The 20,897-nt window shown below is 53.0% G+C and overlaps 2 protein-coding genes across 3 annotated transcripts; one reads left to right on the top strand and one right to left on the bottom strand.

Moving 5' to 3' along the window:
• The first annotated feature begins 101 nt into the window (after positions 1–101).
• On the top strand, positions 102–6,433 carry cant1b (calcium activated nucleotidase 1b). The gene is made up of 5 exons (XM_056587114.1): positions 102–251; positions 2,348–2,875; positions 3,218–3,358; positions 4,787–4,990; positions 5,832–6,433. Exons 2-5 carry the CDS (start codon positions 2,380–2,382, stop codon positions 6,200–6,202), a joined length of 1,212 nt encoding a protein of 403 aa, XP_056443089.1. The 5' UTR covers positions 102–251; positions 2,348–2,379; the 3' UTR covers positions 6,203–6,433.
• Positions 6,434–7,242: 809 nt separating this feature from the next.
• Positions 7,243–20,885, bottom strand: ogal (O-GlcNAcase like). Of its 2 annotated transcripts, XM_056587112.1 has the most exons (19): positions 20,638–20,885; positions 20,329–20,366; positions 20,029–20,201; positions 19,587–19,638; positions 19,403–19,500; positions 18,975–19,105; positions 17,912–18,083; positions 16,768–16,866; positions 16,240–16,379; positions 15,207–15,339; positions 15,011–15,103; positions 14,679–14,917; positions 14,098–14,272; positions 11,262–11,350; positions 10,723–10,815; positions 10,151–10,233; positions 9,939–10,059; positions 9,387–9,516; positions 7,243–8,891 (listed from the first exon to the last, which is right to left on the bottom strand). In XM_056587112.1, exons 3-19 carry the CDS (start codon positions 20,075–20,077, stop codon positions 8,755–8,757), a joined length of 2,034 nt encoding a protein of 677 aa, XP_056443087.1. In that variant the 5' UTR covers positions 20,078–20,201; positions 20,329–20,366; positions 20,638–20,885; the 3' UTR covers positions 7,243–8,754. The 2 variants fall into 2 exon arrangements, with proteins under 2 accessions (XP_056443087.1, XP_056443086.1); XM_056587111.1 differs by lacking the exon at positions 20,638–20,885 and having other exon boundaries at positions 20,029–20,454.
• Positions 20,886–20,897: the final 12 nt, after the last annotated feature.

Genomic DNA, 20,897 nt, shown 5'->3' on the forward strand with positions numbered 1-20,897 from the left:
ATTTACTATTCCTCCGGCGGCAACGCGACAAGTGTCACCGCTCAGCAGTCGGCGCGCTAAGCTCTGCGCGCTAAGCTCTGAGCTCTGCGCGCTGCCCGCCGCGCAGCGCGCAGAGCTCAGATCCACACCGCTCCTGCGCTCCGCCGCACTCAGAGAGTCTGCCGGGAGAAGAGACGCGATGGACCGGAGATAGCAGACCGCCACCGGGACTTTACTTAAGCAGACCCGAGGAAACCGAAGCCATCGCACAGGTTCGTCAAGCTGCCAAACGTTTCGAAAAGGCGATAAAATGCGACAGTAGACGTGACATGCTTCTGGAAGAGCAACCGGTAGCTAAGAAGTGCTAGCTCGTTACCGCTAGCTAACGCGCTAACCCTTCTGCCGGTAACCGATACCGTCGTTCGCGTTCGTCCAAGTTCCCAAATTCGTGGCCGTAAACGGGCGCTGAGGAGCTTCCCTATTCGCTAACGGGTCACAAGACGGAAGTTTGGTTAACAGACAAAGTGGAGCAAGACGCGCCGGCTGACCGCCTCACTCCGTGGTCGAGAGCGGAGGGATACCGGGGTCTAGAGAGGGGACCCGAGATCTAGTATAGGGGGGATCCGGGGTCTAGCGGGGGTCTAGAGTGGGGACCCGGGGTTCAGTTCCACACTCGAGTCTCTGTCTGCTTGTGGGTCATTGGAGCCTTCATCTAACACTTCCTGAATTACTAAGTTGTGTCCTGGTACATAGTGTGTCCTGGTCCATAGCTCCATTTGAAATCGTTTTTAATAAGTTCATAGTTGAGGTGGTTTCTGGTCGCACTTGGTAACGTCGTTACTTGCTAATCCAGATGGGATATATCTAAGATATTATGGGATATATATTAAGATATTCGATGGATATATCTAAAACATTAGATGGCATTCATCCAAGATATTCTATTCTATATATCCAAGATATTCTCTGGTTGGACTCTGTATTGTTTGGTTGAACCAAATTAACCTTTTAACATTTAACGTAGCGTTTACTGTGTACAATATCTGCAACCTTTAATGTAATGTACAAGATGTACCTAACCCCCTGGGCTGTAGACTTTGGCTGTTTGACCCAAACCAAAAACGTGTTGGACATGTTTAAACAAGCCAACTTGGGAATACCCGCACACATGAATCACACTATATAGCCTACGTTGAACACAAACATGGACAACAGACAGACATATTAAGGAATCCGCCTGTAGCTGATTGTGGACCAGAGAGAGGCGTTGTGGTAAACGGATGGTAAATGGAATGCATTTATTCAGCGCTTTTCTAACCAGAAGACACTCAAAGCTCTTTATAATATTGCCTAACATTCCCCCATTCATACACATATTCACCCATGCATACCCACCTTCACACACCGACGGTGGTGTCAACCACGCAAGGAGACAGCCAGCTCGTCAGGAGCAGTCAGGGTGAGGCGTCTCGCTCAGGGACACCTCGGCACTCAGCTAGGACGAGCTCGGGGATCGAACCAGCGACCTTCTGGTCACCAGCCGACCCGCTCTGCCTCCTGAGCCCCATGCCTGTGCTGGGGAATGCGCTGCGGTCGTTCCTCTGAACAGAGCAGGGTCTGTCAGACGGGCTGAGCCTCAGCACTCCGCCGCTGGCCTACTTTCCCTGCATATTTAGTGTCACTGGCAGAACAATAGACAAGGGTCATTATAAACACAACGACAACATTCTGACGAACCGACATCCTCTGTAAAACATGGCCTGATTGTCGTTATGTGTCACTAACAAGGTCATTGTATACTAGTGTGATGATGAGCCACTATTAACAAGGTCAATACTAGTGTGATGATGAGGTCTTCTCTGCTAACGAGGTCATCGTATGCTACAGTGTGTTGATGAGGTCATCTCTACTTGCGAGGTCATTAGTGTGACGATGAGGCCATCTCTACTGACGAGGTCATCATATACTACAGTGGGTTGATGAGGTCATCTCATCTCTACTGTCGAGGTCATTAGTGTGCTGACGAGGTCATCTCTGTACTAACGAGGTCATCATACACTACAGTGTGCTGATGAGGTCATCTCTACCGACGAGGTCATCATACACTACAGGGTGTTGATGAGGTCATCTCTCCTAACGAGGTCATCATACACTACAGTGTGCTGATGAGGTCATCTCTCCTAACGAGGTCATCCTATACTACAGTGTGTTGATGAGGTCACCTCTCCTAACAAGGTCATCGTATGCTACAGTGTGATGATGAGGTCATCTCTCCTAACGAGGTCATCGTATGCTACAGTGTGATGATGAGGTCATCTCTCCTAACGAGGTCATTAGTGTGATGATGAGCTCTTCTCTCCCTCCCTAGGTAGCGACTGAGTCGGGGATGAGCGCGGTCCGATGAACCTCTTCGGTCTCGCCATCGGCGGCCTCTGCCCGGCGTGGGCGTCCATGACGGTCTCCGCCTCCGACCCGCGCTTCCACCTGCGCTGGCGCGCCATCGCGCTGCTGGCGCTGCTGTCCCTCGCCCTCCTCGTCTACCTGCACCGGCCCCCCCACAGCGGGGACCACGGCGGACGCGCCCACAGTTACCATGGCAGCAAGCCGCACCGCCGCGAGGGGGAGGGGGTCGGCGACCGCCACGCCCCCGGCGCCGCGGCGCCGTACAACGCCACGTACCCGCTGAGCCCGCCGCAGAGGACGGGGGCGGGCGTGCGGTACCGCATCGCCGTGATCGCGGACCTGGACACGGCCTCGCGCAGCACCAAGGAGCAGACCTGGTTCAGCTACATGAGGAGGGGCCACCTGACCGTGGGGGGGGGCGGGGAGCGGCTGGAGGTGGAGTGGGACGAGGAGCAGGTGACGCTGGAGAGCCACCTGGCGGAGAAGGGCCGAGGTGAGGGGGCGGGGAAGAGGAGGTGGTGACTGTTTATAAGTGCCAGGCTGTACAACATACAATGAGTGCGTAACGGGGGTGTGGGGGGGTAAGGGGGAGGCTGTGCAGAGTCCAGGTGAACTCTGAACAGGTGAGTCTGGAGTCAACGTTATGAGGTGATGCTTCAATTGGTCTCAGACCAGAGATCACTTTGAGCTCTGGTAACGGCAGTGATTTAATGGATCCAGTGCCTGAATATAGATCCACTGATTGGCCAACTTCAGGTCAGTTCCACTTAGTCCAGTGTTTCAACGTGTGGAGGTAACCCATGCCTTGCTCAAGGGCTTCTGGTCGCTCCCCCAGGCATGGAGCTGTCGGAGCTGGTGGTGTTCAACGGCCACCTGTACAGCGTGGACGACCGCACCGGGGTGGTGTACCGCATCGAGGGCAACCGGGCCGTCCCCTGGGTCATCCTCCCGGACGGGGACGGACTTGTGTCCAAAGGTGAGACCCGAGGCTCCGCCTCTACCCCGTCAACAGGCTCCGCCTTCGCCCATTCAGCAGGCTCCGCCTTTACCCCGTCACCAGGCTCCGCCTTCACCCCATCACTAGGCTCCGCCTTCACCCGTCACTAGGCTCCGCCTTCACCCCGTCACCAGGCTCCGCCTTTACCCCGTCACTAGGCTCCGCCTTTACACCGTCACCAGGCTCCGCCCTCACCCCGGCACTAGGCTCTGCCCTCACCCCGTCAATAGGCTCCGCCCTCACCCCATCACCAGGCTCCGCCTTCACCCCGTCACCAGGTTGAGTCAGGCGATGCAAATTCTGCCCTGCTTGTATTTGTGAATCAAATGCCCTCCGATGGATTTCCATGGCCGTGAGCAGCAGCCTTTACAGTAGAGATGTTCCCATTCCATTTTCTCCTTCCCGATACCGATTCCGGTTCCTGAACTTGAGTATCGATACCAGGTTTATACAGATACGGCGTCTAGCATTGTAACTACTAACAGCACTTGTTCTTATTGAAGGGTTCTCCTACGATGACAGCACTGTATCGCCGGTTCACTTGCTATAAACTAGACCATTTATAATCTATAATTATAATCATACATTTGTATTCTTGTAGTTAAATGTCCATGCGTCCATGTTTTTCGAACAAGGTTGCTTGAACGCACGTAGGTCGAACGCAGCATAACACCGTAGTGATTCATGTTCTCTTCGTAGTAAATGAATCCTGTGATCGGATCAGTGCATAGACTTACATACTCGCCGATACGATAGGGCAACAGAGAATTCACCTTCTCCGCAAACTAAATTCATTTTCTGTCAGTCCCGTCATCCTTTGTCGTTTTTATCAATCATTTATTAAGGCGCCTCCTGAGCTTTTCTTTTATCTGCTGGTTTCACAGCCTCACAGTAAAAGACAGAAACAGCCTGAACAGTATTGTCAACATCTGTTCCAAGATCACCGGAGTGAAACAAAAGGGACTTGAGTTATTTTTAGCAGGTATTTTAGCTTCTTCTGCACAGCTTCTTACAAGTGAATTCTCTGTGTTGCCATCGGAGCGTCGCTACGCTTCACCTGCTTGTAGAACTAACCGCCATTCCAAGTCGTTCATCCCCTCTGCAACTCCACTACTAAACGCTCCGTAGTTGTGTTTGTGTATTTGTTGTTTGTATGTGACAGTTTGTACAACAAGCTGCTCAAACTAATTGCCCCTAGTGGGATCAATAAAGTCGTATTGTATTGCATTGATACTCCATACTGCATTAAAGGCAGTATCGGCGGATGAACTCTAGATACTGGCATAGTATAACAACTAGACGGGAACACCTGGTATCGGTATCGGAACAACTACCAGCGAGTATCGGAGCGACCAGAGCGACCCCGGCGTGTGAGCTCAGACCTGCGCCCTGCGTCCGCGGCCTCAGGGTTCAAGGCGGAGTGGCTGGCGGTGAAGGACCAGCGGCTGTACGTGGGCGGCCTGGGGAAGGAGTGGACCACCGCCGCGGGCCAGGTGCTGAACGACCACCCCGAGTGGGTGAAGGTGGTGGGCCACCGGGGGGACGTGCAGCACCAGAGCTGGGTGTCCCGCTACAACGCCCTGCGGAGCGCCGCCGGGATCCAGCCCCCAGGTGAGGACCCCCCCGCCGTCGACGCTCAGACGCTTCTACCCAGCGCGACTCACAATGAGGGCATCAGTCAGAACAAAGAGAAACAGCAATATACCTCTGTGGGTACAGTAAGAATGTTCATAGAACCAAGTGCCAAGACTAACCATCACTAGGTTAACCCATTCCCCGTAGACAACAGAGACAGCTAGGGTAAGACGCTACACCGCGCTAAGTACTGTTTTTAGTTCCCAGGACGTACAACTTACAGTACGTGCACTAGAGGGTGTTGGGGGATGATAACATAATCTGTTCTCCTAATGGAGGGATCACTGATCATCAGGTTGATTTCATGTCTATATACATCAGTGTTTCTTCTGTTCTCCTTCTAATGTATGGACCCTCCTCCACCTCTTCCTCCTCCTCCTCCTCCCCCCCCTCCTCCTCCTCCCCCCCTCCTCCTCCTCCCCCTCCTCCTCCTCCCCCCCCTCCTCCTCCCCCTCCTCCTCCTCCCCCCCCTCCTCCTCCTCCTCCTCCTTCTCCTCCCTCCCTCCTCTTTCCCCTTCTCCTCCCCTCCTCTTTCCCTTCTCCCCCCTCCTCCCCCTCCTCATCCTCCCTCCCCCTCCTCCCCCCCTCTCCTCCTCCTCCCCCCTCCCCCCCCTCCTCCTCCTCATCCTCCCCCCCTCCTCCCTCCTCTTTCCCTTCTCTCCCCTCCTCCCCCCTCCCCCTCCCCTCCTTCCCCCCCCCCTCCTCTTTCCCCTCCTCTTTCCCCCATCCTCCCCCCTCCCCCTCCACCTCCTCCTCATCCTCCCCTCCTCTCCCCCCTCCTCCCCCCTCCCCCTCCTCCTCCTCCCCCCCCCCCCAGGCTACCTGATCCACGAGGCGGCGGTGTGGAGTGAGCGTCTGCGGCGCTGGTTCTTCCTCCCGCGGCGGGCGAGCCACGAGCGCTACGACGAGGCGGCGGACGAGCGCCGCGCCACCAACCTGCTGCTCTCCTGCGGCCCCGACTTCAGGGGCCCGGAGGCCCGGCGCGTGGGGCCCCTCAGCCTCACGCGCGGCTTCTCCTCCTTCCGGTTCGTCCCGGACACCGAGGACCGCGTGGTGGTGGCGCTGAAGTCGGAGGAGGTGGCCGGCGCCATCGCCACCTACATCACGGCCTTCACGCTGGACGGCCGCGTGCTGCTGGCTGAGACCAAGATGGGCGACGTCAAGTACGAGGGCCTGGAGTTCATCTAGGGTGTGTGTGTGTGTGTGTGTGTGTGTGTGTGTGTGTGTGTGTGTGTGTGTGTGTGTGTGTGTGTGTGTGTGTGTGTGTGTGTGTGTGTGTGTGTGTGTGTGTGTGTGTGTGTGTGTGTGTGTGGAGGGATAGGTGGTCCGATATTTCAAGAGACTGGTTAACGGGGGGAATCGTTTCCATGTAGCAAACTCCTGCCCAGCGACTCAGGTGACAGTAGGGGGACAGACAGGTGACAGTAGGGGGACAGACAGGTGACAGTAGGGGGACAGACAGGTGAGAGTAGGGGGACAGACAGGTGACAGTAGGGGGACAGACAGGTGAGAGTAGGGGGACAGACAGGTGAGAGTAGGGGGACAGACATGTGAGAGTAGGGGGACAGACAGGGGAGAGTAGGGGGACAGACAGGTGACAGTAGGGGGACAGACAGGTGACAGTAGGGGGACAGACAGGTGAGAGTAGGGGGACAGACAGGTGACAGTAGGGGGACAGTAGGGGGACAGACAGGTGAGAGTAGGGGGACAGACAGGGGAGAGTAGGGGGACAGACAGGTGAGAGTAGGGGGACAGACAGGTGAGAGTAGGGGGACAGACAGGTGAGAGTAGGGGGACAGACAGGTGACAGTAGGGGGACAGACAGGTGAGAGTAGGGGGACAGACAGGTGAGAGTAGGGGGACAGACGGGTGAGAGTAGGGGGACAGACGGGTGACAGTAGGGGGACAGACAGGTGACAGGACCGTGACTGCAAGGCGTCACGGCCCTGTATCTGAGGGGTCGTCTCACAGTTCATCATCATAGGGACCTCATAGGGAAGTCTTTGGTGAGACTAACGGTGTAACCATTTGTGTGACAGAAGTCAAACTGAGCAATACGCTGCACAGCAATACGTTCTCTCGGCTGAACTCAACGTTTAACCCTCGGCTGCGAATCAAACCAAATCATCTTGCGAAAATTAAATATTGTACTTGTTTTTCTACTCCAATTGTTGATCTTCAAACCAAAAGGAGACTAGGTTTATGTGGCGTTTTAAACACTGATCTGTAATGAAGGGTGATCCACCAAACCTGATGCGCTCAGCCAAAAATATAACGTTGGAACTCATGGCTAGATAGGAAGAAGGTAGAAGGCTAGATCGATGATTCAGTGAGCCTTTATTTATTTGAAGTGCGTTTTCTTTATAAAGACATTTTAGGGTTTGGATTATCTGATACTGGCCTGGTTGATTCAACATAAGAACAGAACGACTGCGTCCTCTGTTTCATAGTCCTGCTGGCAGCACTGCCCTCAGCCTAGCCAGCATACTGCCACACGTCCAACAGAGGCTGACCTGGGTGGAAGTTACTGCAGGAAGACCTAACACACCCTGGGAGACGCTAAAGAGCTTTGCCTTGGTCTCCCCCCCTTGTCTGTTTTTTTATCCCTTAGGCGTTTCATCGACTTTATATAGATGTAAAGACGTGGATGTTGATGCGTTTTTAAATGGCTTCCTTGTGTGTTACTACTTGAATTATTTGATATATATCTATGGATATAATTTCCTCTATCTAGGTGCCTGTTCAATGTGACGCTAATGCAATGGTCTACTTATCTCCAAACGTCAGCCTCTCTACATTCCTCTCATGGTCTGTCCTCGTCTTAGGAACCTCCGAATGTGGACCTCAGCTAAATGACTTAAGACAAGTGACTTAAGCTAAGTGACTTAAGGTGCTCTGGGAGACTTAATAGTATTTTAACTAAAGGATTGTTATATTTTAAAGCAGAAAGAGTTGATTTATTTAAAAATATCTTTAATGTATTACTTATTTCTATACAATAAATGGGAATTTACGGAGTGGATGAAAGTGTTTTGAATTGTTCTTTGACCTCCTGCAATGTGTACTCACCAATGGAAGAGTCCAAATACAAGCCAATGCTTTTTATTCATCTAACAATAATCCCAGATTCAAACACTTTGACTGCAGTGATTCCTGATTCCTTTTCACTCAGTCAGATCATCGCTGATGTGTTTACCAGCTTAGTGTTTAGATCATCATCATCTAAATCATCTAACCCTGAGCGCGAGAACCAGTGCTATCATCTTACCCCTGAAAGCTAGACACTGGTTCACAGGGCAGTCCCCACTGCCATCATCTAACCCAGTGGTACTCAAACCTTCTCTACTAGTGTACCCCCTCTAAGATACTTTTTCAGCTGAGAAAACATTTTTCTCAGCTGAAAACATTTGAGAGAAAATAAAATGAACATAGAGCGTCCTATTTGGCAGTGTAAACATGAACATTAAAGGGTTGCAAATACTCACAATTAAGTGAGGAACATGGGCCTGCGATCCATACATCTGCTTATCCCTCCCCACAAAAGAAGCACAACGCCAGGGGAGGGTCAGAGCATGTCCAGGTGAATCCCATTCAAATATATTCTTCCTGAAACTGACGACTTTAAAAATATATATATAATAATTCTGAGTACCCCCTGCAGTACCTCTGCAGTACCCCTAAGGGTACGCAGACCCCCATTTGGGAACCACTGCTCTAAACCCTGAGCGCTAGCCACTGGTTCACAGGGACGTCCCCAGTGCGATCACTTCCTGCGGGGCTCCAGCCAATGGGAGGGTCTTGAAGGAGCCCAGTTTGGTGTAGAAGTCGAGCATCCTGCGGTCGTTGGGTCTCAGCTCGCAGAACGCCCCTCTGGACCCTGAGGGGGGGGGAGGGACCGCCAGCTCGTTAGAACTCCTCACTGATTAATGGCTCCCCCTCCTGCTCCTCCTCCCTCTCCTGCTCCTCCTGCTCCCCCTCCTCCCTCTCCTCCTCCTGCTCCTCCTCCCATTCACCAGCTCTTTAGAACTCCTCACTGATTAATGGCTCCCCCTCCTGCTCCTCCTCCCTCTCCTGCTCCTCCTCCCTCTCCTGCACCTCCTCCCCATCCCCCTCCTCCCTCTCCTCCTCCTGCTCCTCCTCCCATTCACCAGCTCGTTAGAACTCCTCACTGATTAATGGCTCCCCCTCCTGCTCCTCCTGCCTCTCCTGCTCCTCCTCCCTCTCCTGCACCTCCTCCTCCTGCTCCTCCTGCTCCCCCTCCTCCCCATCCCCCTCCTCCCTCTCCTCCTCCTGCTCCTCCTCCCATTCACCGGCTCGTTAGAACTCATCCCTGATTAACTGCATTCATCTTTTTTGAAGAGACAAAACTCACCACAGCTTTTGAGGGACGAGAGCAGGCAACCAATCATACGCGTGGCAGGGGCGGGGTCAGTGACCCTGGGCAGCAGCTGCATGGTGATCAGTGACGGGTAAACCGCGGAGAGGGAATCCCACAGCGCCCTCTGCAGGTAGGAGGCAGAAACACAAGTCATGTGCAGCCCAGTGATTCCTCATGACACATTTACATTTAGCAGAATCTTTTATCCAAAGCAATCGCTTGGTTTACCCATTCTCCATATACAACAACGATGGCTAGGATAAGATGATACACGATGCTAGGTACTGCTCTATTAATAAGTACAAGGACGCACAACATACATTAAGGGTGTACATTAAGGGCCTGGGCGCACAACATACAATAAGTGAGTAAGGGGGGGGGGGGGGCTATGCAGAGTCCAGGTGAACTCTGAACAGGTGAGTCTCAAGTCTCTTGAGGGAGCTGGTGAGCAACTGCGGTCCTGACGTCAGCAGGGAGCATGTACCCCCACCGCGGCCCTGAACAGAGGAGACGCCAGAACCCCCGCGCCCTGTAAGGCCCGCCCACCTGGGTGTTGGGCGGGGCGTGGCTGGCGTCAGGGAGTCCCAGGGCGTAGCCACACAGCCCCTCCTCGTCCTCAAGCACCAGCGCGCACGGGCCGGAGGCCAGGGGCCCGCCGGAGAACAGGCTGGGAGGAGGAGAGGATGGGAGGGTTATCAGAAGGTTGCAGGGGAATCTTGAGGTGGACACACACACACACTGTACACACACACACCTACCCATCACTCATCAGGGGTTGAAGTGTCGTGGCCCCTCCCCCTTCCTCTCGTTGCATCTCCTTGAAGATCCGCTGGACCGTGACCTAGAGCATGGGTCAGAACCTTCACCATCACAGGAGACATTGCTGGTCCCTCCCACCAAAAAAAAGGAGCCACAAGACCTAATCCAGCCCTAAAATGAACATAAAACGTTTTATATATAGTTATGCTACATATTTAAGAACCAAGTTCTTAGCATTAATGAAATGTGTGGGTGTAGGATGTGACGTTTAAAAATGTGTTGACAAAATATGAAAATACTTTATTACTACTTTATTATACTATTTTAGTGTCACGGTATCAACCGTGTCGTCCCCGCTCCTCTTAACCCCCCCCCCCCCCGCTCCCCTTAAACCCCCCCCCCCCGCTCCTCTTAGCCCCCCCCCCCCCCCCCGCTCCTCTTAACCCCCCCCCCCCGCTCCTCTTAGCCCCCCCCCCCGCTCCTCTTAACCCCCCCCGCTCCTCCGCTCCCCTTAAACCCCCCCCCCCGCTCCTCTTAGCCCCCCCCCCCCCGCTCCTCTTAGCCCCCCTACCGTGTCGTCCGGGCGCAGCGGCCGGACGGTGTACACCGCCGTCATCGGGGGGGTTCTGAAGAGGTCCCGGTTCCCGTGGCAGGGGAGCATCCTCTGGGAACAGGAACGAGGACCAAGTGAGTGAGAGGTCTCTGGACCAACCTCTACTGCCTAGTACAGGGGTGTCCAAACTCCGGCCCGCGGGCCAAGTGCGGCCCATGATCCATATTTAATTGGCCCGCAGCAAATTCAAAAAATATGCTGGAATATGGAATTAGGTTGTCCTAAGCCTTAGGACAACCAATCATCATCCATGATCTGAATGTGGGTACACCTTGACCCTCTGACATGAGGGCTGTGTAGGGCTAGGGTAGAGGGTGCCATTAGCCCTCAATCCTTTGCGACGTGTCCTCTCCCCTCTCCCACATTCCTCCCCTCTATGTCTAACTCACTGTCTTCAGGATAATTCAAACAAGAAACCATACTATGTAATAAAGGAACTATGAAGAACCGATAGAAGTACCGTAACCCGCTCCACTTAGAGGCTGAATCACAGTTACCTGGATCTCTCCAGAGAGCCCGCCACGGAACCCCCAGGGCTCCGGGTCGAGGTTCAGGACCTGGGCCGAGGGACGGGCCCCGCGCCCCCCTGTGGGACCACAGACACGTCAGGAAATGCTAACATGTACCAGCTCGAACCGCTAGTGACACCACAAGTGAGTTGTTTCTAGAAACAAACAACTCTAGAACCCTAGAAACAACACTAGGGGTTCTCTGTTCTCATCGCTCTCCTCATCGCTCTCCTCTCTGTTCTCCTCATCGCTCTCCTCTCTGTTCTCCTCATCGCTCTCCTCTCTGTGTTCTCCTCATCGCTCTCCTCTCTGTTCTCCTCATCGCTCTCCTCTCTGTTCTCCTCATCACTCTCCTCTCTGTTCTCCTCATCACTCTCCTCTCTGTTCTCCTCATCACTCTCCTCTCTGTTCTCCTCATCACTCTCCTCTCTGTTCTCCTCATCACTCTCCTCTCTGTTCTCCTCATCACTCTCCTCTCTGTTCTCCTCATCACTCTCCTCTCTCTGTTCTCCTCATCGCTCTCCTCTCTGTTCTCCTCATCGCTCTCCTCTCTGTTCTCCTCATCACTCTCCTCTCTGTTCTCCTCATCACTCTCCTCTCTCTGTTCTCCTCATCGCTCTCCTCTCTGTTCTCCTCATCGCTCTCCTCTCTGTTCTCCTCATCGCTCTCCTCTCTGTTCTCCTCATCGCTCTCCTCTGTTCTCCTCATCACTCTCCTCTCTCTGTTCTCCTCCGTTCTCCTCTCTGTTCTCCTCATCGCTCTCCTCTCTGTTCTCCTCATGGCTCTCCTCTCTCTGTTCTCCTCATCACTCTCCTCTGTTCTCCTCATCGCTCTCCTCTCTCTGTTCTCCTCATCACTCTCCTCTCTGTTCTCCTCATCGCTCTCCTCTCTGTTCTCCTCATCACTCTCCTCTCTGTTCTCCTCATCGCTCTCCTCTCTGTTCTCCTCATCACTCTCCTCTCTGTTCTCCTCATCGCTCTCCTCTCTCTGTTCTCATCACTCTCCTCTCTGTTCTCCTCATCACTCTCCTCTCTGTTCTCATCACTCTCCTCTCTGTTCTCCTCATCACTCTCCTCTCTGTTCTCATCACTCTCCTCTCTGTTCTCCTCTCTGTTCTCCTCATCACTCTCCTCTCTGTTCTCATCACTCTCCTCTCTGTTCTCATCACTCTCCTCTCTGTTCTCCTCATCACTCTCCTCTCTGTTCTCCTCATCGCTCTCCTCTCTGTTCTCCTCATCGCTCTCCTCTCTGTTCTCCTCATCACTCTCCTCTCTGTTCTCCTCATCACTCTCCTCTCTGTTCTCCTCATCGCTCTCCTCTCTGTTCTCCTCATCACTCTCCTCTCTGTTCTCATCACTCTCCTCTCTGTTCTCATCACTCTCCTCTCTGTTCTCCTCATCACTCTCCTCTCTGTTCTCCTCATCGCTCTCCTCTCTGTTCTCCTCATCACTCTCCTCTCTCTGTTCTCCTCATCGCTCTCCTCTCTGTTCTCATCACTCTCCTCTCTGTTCTCCTCATCACTCTCCTCTCTGTTCTCCTCATCACTCTCCTCTCTCTGTTCTCCTCATCACTCTCCTCTCTCTGTTCTCCTCATCACTCTCCTCTCTGTTCTCCTCATCGCTCTCCTCTCTGTTCTCCTCATCACTCTCCTCTCTGTTCTCCTCATCACTCTCCTCTCTCTGTTCTCATCACTCTCCTCTCTGTTCTCATCACTCTCCTCTCTGTTCTCATCGCTCTCCTCTCTCTGTTCTCATCACTCTCCTCTCTGTTCTCCTCATCACTCTCCTCTCTCTGTTCTCCTCATTGCTCTCCTCTCTCTGTTCTACTCATCGCTCTCCTCTCTGTTCTCATCACTCTCCTCTCTGTTCTCCTCATCACTCTCCTCTCTGTTCTCCTCATCGCTCTCCTCTCTCTGTTCTCCTCATCACTCTCCTCTCTGTTCTCCTCATGGCTCTCCTCTCTCTGTTCTCCTCATGGCTCTCCTCTCTCTGTTCTCATCGCTCTCCTCTCTGTTCTCCTCATCGCTCTCCTCTCTGTTCTCCTCATCGCTCTCCTCTCTCTGTTCTCATCACTCTCCTCTCTGTTCTCCTCATCGCTCTCCTCTCTGTTCTCCTCATCGCTCTCCTCTCTGTCCTCCTCATCGCTCTCCTCTCTCTGTTCTCATCACTCTCCTCTCTGTTCTCCTCATCACTCTCCTCTCTGTTCTCCTCATTGCTCTCCTCTCTCTGTTCTCCTCATCGCTCTCCTCTCTGTTTCCTCACGCTACACAGAGTGTAGACTTACGCTACACAGAACTACAGAAACGGCTCCAGAAACATCTCTAGGAGCAGTGCTCTGCATGACTCGGCACCCCGTTGCCCCTCTTGCCCCCTCTTGCCCTCTCTTGCCCCCTCTTGCCCTCTCTTGCCCCCTCTTGCCCTCTCTTGCCCTCGTTGCCCCAGCTTGCCCCTGTTGCCCCTCTTGCCCCTGTTGCCCCCTCTTGCCCTCTCTTGCCCCCTCTTGCCCTCTCTTGCCCCTGTTGCCTCTCTTGCGCCTCTTGCCCCTCTTGCCTAGCGCCTTGATGTGGGCGCGGGCCAGGCCCACTCACTCGCCCCGTTGCCCCTCTTGCCCTCTCTTGCCCCTGTTGCCCTCTCTTGCCCTCTCTTGCCTAGCGCCTTGATGTGGGCGCGGGCCAGGCCCACTCACTCGCCCCTCTTGCCCCCTGTTGCCCCTCTTGCCCCTGTTGCCCCTCTTGCCTAGCGTCTTGATGTGGGCGCGGGCCAGGCACACTCACTCGCCCCTCTTGCCCCCTCTTGCCCCCTGTTGCCCCTCTTGCCCCTCTTGCCTAGCGTCTTGATGTGGGCGCGGGCCAGGCCCACTCCGCTCTTGATGTCACAGATGTAGTCGTAGAGGTCGTAGAGGATGCGGCGGTTGGGCGCGTTGGACAGGCGGGTGAACATCTGCACCACCGCCTCGCACATCTGGTCAAAGGCCTGCGCCTGGGAGTGCCACTCAGCGCTCTGGAGAACAGAGAGGAGAACGATAAGGAGAACGGAGAGGAGAACGATGAGGAGAACGATGAGGAGAACACAGAGAGGAGAGCGATGAGGAGAACGGAGAGGAGAACACAGAGAGGAGAACGATAAGGAGAACGGAGAGGAGAACAGAGAGGAGAACGATGAGGAGAACAGGGAGGAGAACGGTGAGGAGAACAGAGAGGAGAGTGATGAGGAGAACAGAGAGAGGAGAGTGATGAGGAGAACAGAGAGGAGAGCGATGAGGAGAACAGAGAGGAGAACGGAGGAGAACGATGAGGAGAACGATGAGGAGAACAGGGAGGAGAGTGATGAGGAGAACGATGAGGAGAACAGAGAGAGGAGAGCGATAAGGAGGAAGGAGGATCTCAGTCTCAGGTGTGAGGATCACCTGGTCGTTGTCGGCGGCGGCGGCTGTGCTGTGGGCCCTCAGCCAGTCCAGCTGCTGCAGCATGCTCCTGGCCCTGGGGCCGTACTCGTAGGGCAGGTAGAAGAGCTCTGACAGCAGGTTGAGGTCAGCCAGGGTCAGGGGCTCCGCGGTGTACAGGGGGTGGTCCCCCGGCCCCGGGACATAGACGCCCACGTCCGTCTGCATGGCCTCCTCGTCCGGAGAGCCCTTCTTCTGAGGACCTGGACGGGGGTCAAGGGTCAGGGGAACGCCGTGAACCCCTGAACCAGCTCAGTGCAGCTCTGTGTGGTAGTTAGGGTTAGGACTGCTCGTACCTCCTGGTTGGTCGGGGTTCAGGAACACCTGCAGCCAGTCGGTCAGGGCCAGGCTGAGGGCCTTCTGGGGACTGTAGCTCTGATCCTCCTCACCTGGGGTCGCAGAAGGTGGCAGGGTAATCATTTGTATGATTTTACCATCTCCAGCCCTCAGTTTGTGGGTAGTAACATTGAGCAGCAGATGTTTGTGACTCACCCGTGTCCCCGGCGCTCGGCACGCTCCGACACCAGGTGGCCAGCGTGTGGATGGCCACAAAGTTGGGGTGGAACTCACAGTTGGGATTAGTGAGGACCCCCCTTAGCTTTGGAATCAGCGCAGATGGACGGTCCTGGGAAAAGAGGTATCTGTTGATTATGGGCTTTCAACTCTAGAAAAGCTCTGGAAACAACTCTAGAAACAACCCAGGAATCAACTCTAGAAACAACTCTAGGATTAACTCTAGAAACCACTCTAGAAAACAGCTCTAGAACAGCCAGGGGAACAGCCTCTAGTACCTTAAAGGGCCCCAAGAACAGCCTCCAGTACCTTAAAGGCCCCAGGAACAGCCTCTAGTACCTTAACAGGCCCAGCCTCCAGTACCTTAAAGGGCCCCAGGAACAGCCTCCAGTACCTTAAAGGGCCCCAGGAACAGCCTCCAGTACCTTAAAGGGCCCAGCCTCCAGTACCTTAAAGGGCCCCAGGAACAGCCTCCAGTACCTAAAAGGGCCCCAGCCTCCAGTACCTTAAAGGCCCCCAGCCTCTAGTACCTTAAAGGGCCCCAGCCTCTAGTACCTTAAAGGGCCCCAGGAACAGCCTCTAGTACCTTAAAGGCCCCCAGCCTCCAGTACCTTAAAGGCCCCCAGCCTCCAGTACCTTAAAGGGCCCCAGCCTCTAGTACCTTAAAGGCCCCAGGAACAGCCTCCAGTACCTTAAAGGGCCTCAGCCTCTAGTACCTTAAAGGCCCCAGGAACAGCCTCCAGTACCTTAAAGGGCCCCAGGAACAGCCTCCAGTACCTCAAAGGCCCCAGCCTCTAGTACCTTAAAGGGCCCCAGGAACAGCCTCTAGTACCTTAAAGGCCCCAGCCTCTAGTACCTTAAAGGGCCCCAGCCTCTAGTACCTTAAAGGGTCCCAGGAACAGCCTCCAGTACCTTAAAGGGCCCCAGCCTCTAGTACCTTAAAGGGCCCCAGCCTCCAGTACCTTAAAGGCCCCCAGCCTCTAGTACCTTAAAGGGCCCCAGCCTCTAGTACCTTAAAGGGCCCCATGAACAGCCTCTGGGGGTCGTAGTCGTTGGCGTGGATGTTGTCCCAGATGACCGGCGCCCTCTTCAGGACGGAGGTCACCTCATCGATGGACTCCACGGAGATGACGTGGGACACGACTTTGGGACCTGGAGACCCACACAGCAAGGGGTCACATGAGGGAGAGGGTGAGGGAGTGAAATAGGGCCCTGGACTTCAGGGGTCTGTATGAGTGAGCGACAGTGAGTTCCGGGGTTTCCTATGAATGAGTGAGCGAGAGTGAGTTCCGGGGTTCCATATGAATGAGTGAGTGAGTGAGTGAGTTCCGGGGTTTCCTATGAATGAGTGAGCGAGTGATTGAGTTCCGGGGTTTCCTATGAATGAGTGAGCGAGAGTGAGTTCCGGGGTTCCATATGAATGAGTGAGTGAGTGAGTGAGTTCCGGGGTTTCCTATGAATGAGTGAGTGAGAGAGTGCGAGTGAGTTCCGGGGTTCCATATGAGCGAGTGAGTCGGGGGTCCCGGCCCCCCCCACTTACCGGTCCAGAGCACGTCGATGCCGGGCAGCAGCCCCCCCCCCACGGTGAGCAGGTAGGCGGACTGGGAGACGCTGGGGGTGCAGAACGCAGCGCAGTAATCTGGAGGGGGAGGAACATGGCGGGGTCAGCTACCTGGAGAGGAGGGTCCCGTCCTACGCTGGAGGCTGAGCGGATGGCGTTCGCTCATTATATATCTTTTAATTTTCAGACCAAAACGATATGAATTCAACAATAGTGAAGCCTAACATACAGGCCAAAATAATATAAATTAAGATATACACAGTTTGAAGTTTTATGATTTAGTAAAGTACATCTTTAAAATATATCGCCAACTAAAACATGTGAAACTATTATGCTCCTGGATGCATTCATTAGAACAACATAAAAAAATCCAACGGCCAATTGAAGATAAGATAAGATAACAAATTTATCTTATCTTATACTGAGCGTTTGAGTTATTTTTATTGTTTATTGATTTTGAATCGGGCCCAATCCGTTCAATGTCCTAAGTTTGTTATTTAGCGACACTTTTGTCGACAACGACTGCTCTAAGTAGCCTCACCTGTCCGATTCTGATTGGACTCTGGGGCTGGTGAGGCTGTACACCTGTTACACATTAAGTACTCGGTGTGCAACAGGTTAAGGCAGCCGCCTCCACACACACTCAGGGAGCGCTCTCCTGGTAAGAGCCTGTCACACCAGGCCGTGTAGCGCTAGCAAACCTGCGGTGAACCGGCAGTTCCACATTCCCCCGGACTCCTATGTCTGCAGGAGCCCAGCAGAAGGCCCCGGGGGATGTAGTCAGGGGCTATGTTACATGAAACATGCTCGATGAAACATGCTAGATGAAACATGCTAGATGAAACATGCTAGATGCAGGTGGGTGGGGGTTGGGGTATATTGCTGAAGGGCTACAGGTAGGTTGCAGTCCTCAGGGATTCAAACCCCACAGCCACTACGGCCCCCTCCACCTAACTCGATATGCTAGGTGACCATAGAAACCACTCTAGAAACAAATCTAGATCCAGCCATAGAACATACAACCATAGAAACCACGCTAGAAACAAATCTAGAACCAACCATAGAAACAACTCTATTAACCATTCTAGGACCAAGGCTGATGTCCGTCCATCACGAGGCTGACCTGTGGGGCAGAAGAGGAAGGTGTGCGGCTGCCCCAGGTGCAGGTACACCTGGTTGGTGACGGCCACCTGGGCGTGGGCGAAGGAGCTGAAGGCCTCGCGGTCCGCCCGACACATCTCCGCCTCAATGTCGTCGAACAGCAGCGAGAAGGACCTGCAGCCAAAGCCCTGAACCTAGGGGCCACAAGACGCGTTACTGAAGGACCTGCAGCCAAAGCCCTGAACCTAGGGGCCACAAGACGCGTTACTGAAGGACCTGCAGCCAAAGCCCTGAACCTAGGGGCCACAAGACGCGTTACTGAAGGACCTGCGCCTAGGGGCCACGGGAGACTGAAGCGACTGGGAGCCGCTGCTGACGGTAAGAGGACTGCATTTACACAGCGCTGTCCTAACCAGCGGCCCCTCAAAGCGCTTTACAATACTGCCTCACATTCAACCATTCACGCACTCATCCACACACCGACGGCGGAGTCAGCCCCGCAGGGCGACAGCCAGCTGGTCAGGAGCAGTCAGGGTGAGGCGTCTCGCTCAGGGAGAACTCCACACTCGGCTAGGAGGAGCCGGGGATCGAACCAGCGACCTCCAGGTTACCAGACGACCCCCTCTACCTCCTGAGCCACATGCCGCCGACATGTGTTCTTCACACGTGCTCCATTACTCCTATTCTGTTGGCACTTAATGTACGCACTTATTGTATGTTGTAGTCCTTGCACTTATAGTGAGTATTTGTACTCAGCATTTTGAAGCACCTTATCCTAGCTTTCTTTGTTGTGTGTGGGGAATGTTAACCTAGTTAACCTAGTGATGGTTAGTGCTTGGCACTTGGCTCCATGAACATCCTTACTGTACCGACAGCGATATATTGTTTCCCTTTCTTCTGACCAATGGACTTATTGTAAGTCGCTTTGTGTAAAAGCGTGTACTAAATGTGGATGTATTCAGTGACATGATGAAGGCCTTCCCTGGAGATCTGATCGCCCCCTCGCGGTTCACCCCAGTCCCGTTCCAGGGAGGTCGTGTTTATCTGCTCTTCTCTAGGGACCTGCGCCCACGCCCGGCCTCTACCTGGTCCAGCTTCCTCTGCAGGGCGGAGACCTCCTTGGGGTTGGAGAAGGTGATGTCCAGGCCGGGGGAGAGGGCGTAGATGAACTCCACATCGTGCTGATGGGCGGCGGAGATCAACGCCTTCAGTTGCTCTGGAACAACCAGGGAGGAAACAACTCGGAGGTGAGATCAAGTGTGAGCATTTAGCATCTTTAAACTGATCTGTAAGAAACTGTGTTGTGGTGCTGAGATGATGATTAAAGAATTAATCACAATCGCAAAAAGTGCAATATCAATAGGGTGAAATGTAAATCATTCTAGTAGATAAGGTGTGTGTGTGTGTGTGTGTGTGTGTGTGTGTGTGTGTGTGTGTGTGTGTGTGTGTGTGTGTGTGTGTGTGTGTGTGTGTGTGTGTGTGTGTGTGTGTGTGTGTGTGTGTCCGCCCCTACCTCCTTCCTCAGCAGAGTACAGGTCCCTCCAGTACATGCGGTGTTTGTAGTCGTCCTTGGGGGCGTACAGGTAGGTGTTCAACCCCCAGGTCTGCTCCCTAAAAACACATAAAGCTTTCTTATTCACGTATTCTAAATATGGCGCTACTCTTTTGCAAAAAGAAGAATAAAAATGCGTTTTTACCTTTTGAAAAGTTGTGTTCTTTGCTCCATAGTCCATGGTCGCCCATAGAAGCCTTTGGCAAGAAAATATCACAATCATAATGTGGCACCGTTTCATACGGAAGAGGTTTCGGGCCAGACGTGATTATTGAGAGTGAGTTCTGACTTTAAACTCGGACTGAGAAAGTGTTTTGATTGTTTTATGTTAGTATTCCGACTTTAAACTCGGAATTAAGAGATTAGTATTCTGACAGTATTCTGACTTTGTTATCAGAACACAAAAATAATTACCATATGTCCCCAATCCTCTTCCGTAGTTTCAAGAGGTTGTTTACGTTTACATTTTAAGTGATTTCATAAAATGTGCAATAAATATGTCCCCGAAGACCTTACAATAGATTAAGTAACAAGACACCCCCGCGGAGCTTTCATGACAATACGAAGATAAAGATCTACACCCTTACCTTCCACCACCCCGCTGATGAACCTCTGGGGGGGACCTGTCCCCGACATCCTGACCCTAGATTAACCCGATTTGGAGACTCTTCCACTGCACGGATGGTGGCACGTCAGTCAACACTACACTTCACACTCCTGTGGTTCTGTCTCTTTGTGTGTTAAGTGATCCTCCTAACATCTGCGCGGGTCGATATCACGCATTAGGTAAATTGCATAGTGACTTTTTTTGTGGATATTGGCAGAGGACCAGTGCAATACACATTTTTACAATGCCTGAGGTTCATGAGGCTGAAGTCCGGACCCACCGTGGATGTCAAGTCTACACGATCAGAACGTCAGTTGGCTGCCGGGTTAGGGATTTAAAGATACAGGATATATTTATTCATTAGAATCACACACTGTATAAATATATATAATATATTTAGATATGTCCTCAATGCGTTTCATACGTCTACCATTGTATTCATAGCCTTGCACTTAAAAAATGAATGAGCCTAAATAATTGGCTAATAGTCTTAATAGCTTTTAGTTGCCATAAGGTAACCAATTGCAATCCCATAATGCAACTGCTTTAAAGCAGTTGCCATGTGACTACTTTTATACTACTTCTATACCTTGTTACCGCTCCCAGTTCCAAAGTCTGGAATCCCTGCTTATCTGCCCTTTGAGAGATGAAGACCCCTTATAAAAGATGCAGAGATTACTGCTATAATCTGGCTTTACTGTCGCCGTGTTAAACCGCGATAACAGAATCCAACATGCACCTCTATTACCGCCGTTACGGGCCGCGTTGAGCGCGTTACCGCGGTGCTTTCCAACAATGAATCAACTTAATTACTACTGATGATTACCTTTTTCTTTTTCCAATTGAGAC

This window comes from Gadus chalcogrammus, chromosome 3 (genome assembly GCF_026213295.1).
Source record: "Gadus chalcogrammus isolate NIFS_2021 chromosome 3, NIFS_Gcha_1.0, whole genome shotgun sequence".
NCBI classification, from domain to species: Eukaryota; Metazoa; Chordata; class Actinopteri; order Gadiformes; family Gadidae; genus Gadus; species Gadus chalcogrammus.